This window comes from Anarhichas minor, unplaced genomic scaffold (assembly GCF_050575085.1).
Source record: "Anarhichas minor isolate MPS153535 unplaced genomic scaffold, ASM5057508v1 ptg000066l, whole genome shotgun sequence".
Lineage (NCBI taxonomy): Eukaryota > Metazoa > Chordata > Actinopteri > Perciformes > Anarhichadidae > Anarhichas > Anarhichas minor.
Genome location: NW_027466512.1, coordinates 725,001 through 732,810, shown reverse-complemented (window position 1 = coordinate 732,810; position 7,810 = coordinate 725,001). Strand labels below are relative to the sequence as shown.

At 47.5% G+C, this 7,810-nt stretch overlaps 1 protein-coding gene across 3 annotated transcripts in view; it reads right to left on the bottom strand.

The window, feature by feature from the left end:
• Window positions 1-3,236: 3,236 nt before the first annotated feature.
• prune (prune exopolyphosphatase) overlaps window positions 3,237-7,810 on the bottom strand; it is a 5,661-nt gene continuing 1,087 nt past the window's right edge. For all 3 annotated transcript variants that reach the window (XM_076078434.1, XM_076078435.1, XM_076078436.1), the window contains exons 2-9: window positions 7,250-7,357; window positions 6,971-7,173; window positions 5,825-6,009; window positions 5,577-5,735; window positions 5,386-5,477; window positions 4,479-4,637; window positions 4,239-4,329; window positions 3,237-3,890 (exon numbers count right to left, since the gene is read on the bottom strand). In XM_076078434.1, coding sequence (XP_075934549.1) covers window positions 3,649-3,890; window positions 4,239-4,329; window positions 4,479-4,637; window positions 5,386-5,477; window positions 5,577-5,735; window positions 5,825-6,009; window positions 6,971-7,173; window positions 7,250-7,357 — 1,239 coding nt within the window. In that variant the 3' untranslated portion in view covers window positions 3,237-3,648. The remainder of the gene's footprint in view (window positions 3,891-4,238; window positions 4,330-4,478; window positions 4,638-5,385; window positions 5,478-5,576; window positions 5,736-5,824; window positions 6,010-6,970; window positions 7,174-7,249; window positions 7,358-7,810) is intronic.

The window sequence follows — 7,810 nt, the reverse complement described above, 5'->3', positions numbered from 1 at the left end:
ATATAAATGCACCAATCGCCGTGGTGATGCTTTAGCTCTGTTCTATCGGTAGTGAACAGCTGCTTAAACGCTTCGGGGAGAGTTTGAAGCATGTGTGCTGTTCCAGGTTTTCGTTTAGTTCCACCCACTGCCACACTGGGGTGATGTCGGCGTAAATGGGTTAACATGTTTGAGGTATTCACACTCATGTAGCCACTCGTGTAGCAAATGCAACATAGTGTTGTTTTTTTATCCACCACTCGCCCTCATAGTTCACAGAGAAACCAACGTGGCTCCAACCACCAGACCTGCAGGTCGTTGGAGGATCTTCTATTTCTGGTCTATTACTCGCCATACTGCAGCGAGCTAGCTCCGTGTAGCCGCTACACACAGCGTGTCACAGCGCAAAAGTGCCCGACTGGAGTAGAATGTTTTTCTTTGGTGGTGGGCGTGTCAGAGAGCACGCTGTCCGTTACGTCATGTGGGTTGCCAGTTTGAGAACAGTGGCTCCACCGAAAACATAATATTTCCCACAATTTAAGCTTCTGCATTTTCCAAATGCACTAGTATTATTAAAAGTATTGTTCGGTTCGTCATGCGTACCGAACCGTGAGCCTCGTGTGTGTGTGTGTGTGTATACACACACACACACACACACACACACACACACAGCAGTACTTTTATAATAAAAGTGCACAATACACTACTTTTGAATTCATTATTGAACTTTGCGCATAACAATGACATTAATCGTGATTAAACATTGTAATCGTTGCCCAGCACTAGTTAATATACACACGACTTAGGACCCAGGGGAGTGTAGGTGAAGGAAACAGGAAGAGACGCCACTCGCTGCCGGTCCGTTTCACAATAAAATCCATCCAGGAAGTGGGGTTGGCTTTGACTAAATAATAAAACACATATTCTGTGAAGAGAAAAACAAACTTTATTTAAAGCTGGGCAACTATTAAAATGTTTAATCGCGATTAATCTCATTGTTATTGCAAAGTTCAATAATGAATTCAAAAGTAGTGTATTGTGCACTTTTATTTTGAAAGTGCTGCTCTATGAACTAAAGGTGAATAACATTGTGTGTAAACACTTTCAACACATCAGGTTGTTGTTAGCAGCAGTGTTCTCTTCACACAGCAGCAGTTCTATCTCTTCACTATCTGTGCTCAGTGTGTGTGTGTGAAACGTTCCACTGCTGTGCAACAGGAACATGTTTCACACCTTTCATCTACATGTGTGTGTTGTGTCTTCATGACAGTCAGAGCATGTGATGCAGCTCTACTCTTCATCACTATGATGCTGTAACTCAGAGGTGATGAAGGTGACCCAGCTCTACTCTTCATCACTATGATGCTGTAACTCAGAGGTGATGAAGGTGACCCAGCTCTACTCTTCATCACTATGATGCTGTAACTCAGAGGTGATGAAGGTGACCCAGCTCTACTCTTCATCACTATGATGCTGTAACTCAGAGGTGATGAAGGTGACCCAGCTCTACTCTTCATCACTATGATGCTGTAACTCAGAGGTGATGATGGTGACCCAGCTCTACTCTTCATCACTATGATGCTGTAACTCAGAGGTGATGAAGGTGACCCAGCTCTACTCTTCATCACTATGATGCTGTAACTCAGAGGTGATGAAGGTGACCCAGCTCTACTCTTCATCACTATGATGCTGTAACTCAGAGGTGATGAAGGTGACCCAGCTCTACTCTTCATCACTATGATGCTGTAACTCAGAGGTGATGATGGTGACCCAGCTCTACTCTTCATCACTATGATGCTGTAACTCAGAGGTGATGAAGGTGACCCAGCTCTACTCTTCATCACTATGATGCTGTAACTCAGAGGTGATGAAGGTGACCCAGCTCTACTCTTCATCACTATGATGCTGTAACTCAGAGGTGATGAAGGTGACCCAGCTCTACTCTTCATCACTATGACGCTGTAGCTCAGAGGTGATGAAGGTGACCCAGCTCTACTCTTCATCACTATGACGCTGTAACTCAGAGGTGATGAAGGTGACCCAGCTCTACTCTTCATCACTATGACGCTGTAACTCAGAGGTGATGATGGTGACCCAGCTCTACTCTTCATCACTATGACGCTGTAACTCAGAGGTGATGAAGGTGACCCAGCTCTACTCTTCATCACTATAATGCTGTAACTCAGAGGTGATGAAGGTGACCCAGCTCTACTCTTCATCACTATGATGCTGTAACTCAGAGGTGATGAAGGTGACCCAGCTCTACTCTTCATCACTATGACGCTGTAGCTCAGAGGTGATGAAGGTGACCCAGCTCTACTCTTCATCACTATGACGCTGTAACTCAGAGGTGATGAAGGTGACCCAGCTCTACTCTTCATCACTATGACGCTGTAACTCAGAGGTGATGAAGGTGACCCAGCTCTACTCTTCATCACTATGACGCTGTAACTCAGAGGTGATGAAGGTGACCCAGCTCTACTCTTCATCACTATGATGCTGTAACTCAGAGGTGATGAAGGTGACCCAGCTCTACTCTTCATCACTATGATGCTGTAACTCAGAGGTGATGAAGGTGACCCAGCTCTACTCTTCATCACTATGATGCTGTAACTCAGAGGTGATGAAGGTGACCCAGCTCTACTCTTCATCACTATGATGCTGTAACTCAGAGGTGATGAAGGTGACCCAGCTCTACTCTTCATCACTATGATGCTGTAACTCAGAGGTGATGAAGGTGACCCAGCGATCAAAGAATAAAGACACTTTACGCACAATTTAGGTGTATTTTCCCTTTAGCTCACGAGATGCAGGTAGCATGTTTTATACTTAATGTGAATATAATTCATACTTTGTTGGCATCTTATTCTGAAAACCAGATGTTCATCTGAAGAAACCGGATGTTGTCTCACGTTAATCTTTCCGCTAACTTTCAAAGTCCTTCGCTCGCTCCCGATCTGTGCCCTTTGAATGAGTTTACCGTGAATGTCAGCATATAGGAGCACTAACATGTGAGTGTCTGCTGAGTTGACCACAGCGGATGTCCAGTAGTCTCCATTCCTCCACCGCTGCCAGTGAGCAACGGACTTTCAAAATAAAAAAAATGCGTTAACACGCGATAAAATAATTGTCGGCGTTAATTAATTAATGCGTTAACGCGATAATAACGCGTTAACTTGCCCAGCACTAATTATAAACGTTAAACTTTTATATTTCATCAGTTCTCAAATAGCCGATTAATCAATTAGTTGATCAAATGAAAATGAATCTGATATTATTTTAATGACAGAAGTATTCCATCTAAATGAAGTTTTGTGGTTATTTCTTCAGTTTTCTGAGTAAATGAAAGAAATGAATTCAACAGATAATCGATACATTAAAATAATGATATTAATAAAATGAATTAGCTGCAGCTGTGAATGGCGTTGGCGCCCCCGTGTGGACGTAACAGAGGTCACTTTTACACTGAAAACACATTCTGTGTAAACACAACAAAGGATGTGACATTTTATTTTGAAGGACTGAAAGCTGCTCCTCTTGGGAAGTTAGTCCAGGTGATTTTTCAGAATAAAACCAGGTGATTTGATTGTGTTTTGGTGTCTTCTGTGTCTGTGGTACCTTCATCGTCTGACAGACAGACGTCCTGATTGACAGATGAGAGGTCAGAGGTCAGTTCCCTCTTCTGTCTGCCATCTTGCTGAACTTCTCCTCCAGGTCCAGAGCGCTGATGTGCGGCAGACCTCCGTCCAGAGGACAGCCCTCCACCAGACTGTTCATCGGGGTGGGGGGGAACCGGGACTCCTCCTCCTCCTCCTCCTCCTCCATGTCTCCCAGGCAACCATCTCCGTCCCGCTCCTTCAGGAAGTCCTTAACAAGGGGGAGGAGCTTCTTACGGGACGCCAGAGAGTTTCCTTTAAAGAGACATCGCCACATATTATTTCATATTTTAACACATTGTATTGTGTTTAGTGCTGTTAGCTTGTGTTGCTTTAGTTTATCTAAACTTCTCCCTCACGCTGCATCCACGTAGTGTGAAGACGTCCTCCAGCGCTGCCAGTGAGCAACGCACTTTACAAATAATAATGAATAAAAACTGCGTTAACGCGCTATAACATAATTGTCGGCGTTAATTAATTAACGCGATAATAAGACGTTAACTTGCCTTAATATGTTATATAATATAACATATTATATTATACAATACTTTAACATGTTGTCTTGTATTATATTACATTTGAATCAGAGGGGGCGGGGCTTACCTTGCTGATAGGCTGTGATGTGAGGACAAGGGCTGCTGATTGGACAGAGGTTGAGGGCGGGGTCACGGGCCTGTTCCAGGTAATGGCTCACCTGTGTGTGTGTGTGTGTGTGTGTGTGTGGGGGGGGGGGGGGGGCGTAGCTGAGTCGTCATGGATACTCAAACATCAAAGAACTATTTAGTACTTGACGTGTAGTGTACCTGCAGTAGTAGTAGTAGTATTTAACATGTACTTGTGTACCTGCTGTCTGCAGGCGGTGCTGTGGCTGAACACAGCGAGCTCTCTGATTGGCTCTCTGCTCTGGCTGAAGGAGATGGTCATCAGCAGCAGGAGGTCGAATCCAAACTTTAGACAGAAACCTGAGAGCTCCGCCTCCAACCCCGCCCTCTGCAGGAAGTCCTGACACACACACACACACACACACACACACACACACACACACACACACACACACACACACACACACACACACACACACACACACACACACACACACACACACACACACACACACACACACAGTGACCTGGGAGACAGACTCTTGGGTCAAACAGTCCTCCAGCTGTTGGTAGAGTGATGTCATAGATCCGAGGTCAGAGCTGACAGCTGATTGGTCAGAACAGGAGGCAGGAGGCAGAGCCTCCATGTACCAACAGCTCAGAGTAGGTTTAGTTTACCGTCACTGTAGTAGTGTGTAGTGCAATATGTAGTACAATATGTAGTACAGTGTGTAGTACAATATGTAGTACAGTGTGTAGTACGGTGTGTAGTACAATATGTAGTACAATATGGTTAATGTTGTTCCCTCTGATGTGAATAATATCTGAATGGCTCGTGCTCTTCAGTGTGCGGTGGAATATGTGTTTAGCGCTGCAGTGTTGCTGGATTGATTTTGTCTTTAGGCATTGCCCGTTAGTGACGCAGCATCCCATCATGCGCGTATTCATGTATCTGCACTCTGCAGTTAGTGTATTTGTAGGTGTTGAGCTTCATTTTTACACAAAACTAATAATAACCGTAGCTGTGGCGTCATGAGGTTATTAGGAGGAGGTTCAACTGTAGAAGGACAGCACAGAAGGCCCAGGTATGAAACACACGGCCCAACACTGGTGTACTGTGTGCAGCACGGTGTGTGTTATAAACTGACCTCTAGTGTGATGTAGAGAACAGAGACGGCGACATTCAAACTTCCTGAAACAGCTTTCATGTCCTTCAACAACATCTGTTCAGTGTTCAGACCTGAAGACAAAATACTACATTAATACCACTAAATAGCCCCTGTACTTCCATATACTGCAGTACACTGTGTGTTATAAACTGCAGTTTTCTGTCGCTCACCTGAGACGTCAAACTTGGCGTTCTGCAGCGTCTGGAAGAGAGCACCTCTCGTTGGCAGAGCGGGAAAATGAGACTCCAACGCTGCCGCGAACTGACTGTCTTTAAGAGTCACTTTACCTGCTGAGGGAGCCATGTTGACGCAGTCCAACACCACCGCAGCTACACAAGCACACACAAATACACAATAATCACAAGGACGTGTTGCGAGGACGTGTTGGGGTGTTGCGAGGACGTGTTGGGGTGTTTACCATAGAGCAGTTGGGCAACCTGCTGGTCCAGGATCTCCGGAGCCTTCTGGATGATACGTTCCGTTACCAAGGTAGCACAGGATCCCACCGTCTCCACGGTAACAGGACAGGAGGGGGAGGAGTCTCTCTCCAGCAGGTGATGGTCAATCACCTCCACCACCGCCCCCTCCAGGTCGCTATCTGAACTGCAGGACAGACACACGCAGATGAGACAGGTGTGCTGAGGAACCAGACTGTGGCCACCTGTCGGGTGTCTGTGGCCACCTGTCGGGTGTCTGTGGCCACCTGTCGGGTGTCTGTGGCCACCTGTCGGGTGTCTGTGGCCACCTGTCGGGTGTCTGTGGCCACCTGTCGGGTGTCTGTGGCCACCTGTCGGGTGTCTGTGGCCACCTGTCGGGTGTCTGTGGCCACCTGTCGGGTGTCTGTGGCCACCTGTCGGGTGTCTGTGGCCACCTGTCGGGTGTCTGTGGCCACCTGTCGGGTGTCTGTGGCCACCTGTCGGGTGTTTGTGGCCACCTGTCGGGTGTCTGTGGCCACCTGTCGGGTGTCTGTGGTTACCTGTCGGGTGTCTGTGGCCACCTGTCGGGTGTCTGTGGCCACCTGTCGGGTGTCTGTGGCCACCTGTCGGGTGTCTGTGGCCACCTGTCGGGTGTCTGTGGCCACCTGTCGGGTGTCTGTGGCCACCTGTCGGGTGTCTGTGGCCACCTGTCGGGTGTCTGTGGCCACCTGTCGGGTGTCTGTGGCCACCTGTCGGGTGTTTGTGGTTACCTGTCGGGTGTCTGTGGCCACCTGTCGGGTGTCTGTGGCCACCTGTCGGGTGTTTGTGGCCACCTGTCGGGTGTTTGTGGTTACCTGTCGGGTGTCTGTGGCCACCTGTCGGGTGTCTGTGGCCACCTGTCGGGTGTTTGTGGTTACCTGTCGGGTGTCTGTGGCCACCTGTCGGGTGTCTGTGGCCACCTGTCGGGTGTCTGTGGCCACCTGTCGGGTGTCTGTGGCCACCTGTCGGGTGTTTGTGGCCACCTGTCGGGTGTCTGTGGCCACCTGTCGGGTGTCTGTGGCCACCTGTCGGGTGTCTGTGGCCACCTGTCGGGTGTTTGTGGCTACCTGTCGGGTGTTTGTGGCCACCTGTCGGGCGTTTATGGCTACCTGGGCAGGACGTTGTGGTCGACCAGCGTCAGTCGCAGGCGTCCGTCTCGGTGCAGCGCTCGCAGGTCCAGCTGATCCCTGAACAGCAGCAGGTTTGGAGACAGACCCACCTGTCGCAGCAGGTAGACGTTGTCCGACCGCAGCAGCAGGTCCGACTGCCGGATGTTCAGCAGCGGGACGACGAGCGTCTCGGAGCGTCCAGTCTGACGGAGACAGAGACACTCAGGTACACGTCCACGCCGAGGACACACACCTGCACTGATGGGTCAGAGGGCTCACCTTGGACAGGAAGTAGGCATAGGTCAGAGCACACACCATGGAGTCCACGTCACAGGCCTCATTACCCAGAACCACATGGAACCCTGAACCAGCCGGGTCCGGATTCACCTGGAGGACATTTTATTTATTTAAAAATGTAGCTCTGAGAGACAGAAGCTCATCAGAGCATTAATAAAATAAAACTAAACCTGGGTTAGGGTTAGGGTTTTTAGAGAAAAAAACGAAAAAGTACACGAAGAATCACAACCACTGAGATCAATAAGTTCTTGTATTTAGTTTGTATGTGATTCATTTTGAAATGATCACTCTACGCTTTTGATTGGTTTATTTATTCCATTACTATTAAGAGTAAAATTAAAGGTTTTTTGATCTCAATTTAAATAGACAAGAAAATTCATCATAATAAAAAATAAAAATAAAAAATATATATATACATATATACACAGTATATAGTATCTTGACCCACGAGCCTAAATGTTTTCCTTCTTGTTACTTTGAACATGTTGTATTATGTTGTTCCCTGACCGGAAGTTTACTTTGAAAGGTGCAACTGACAGGAAG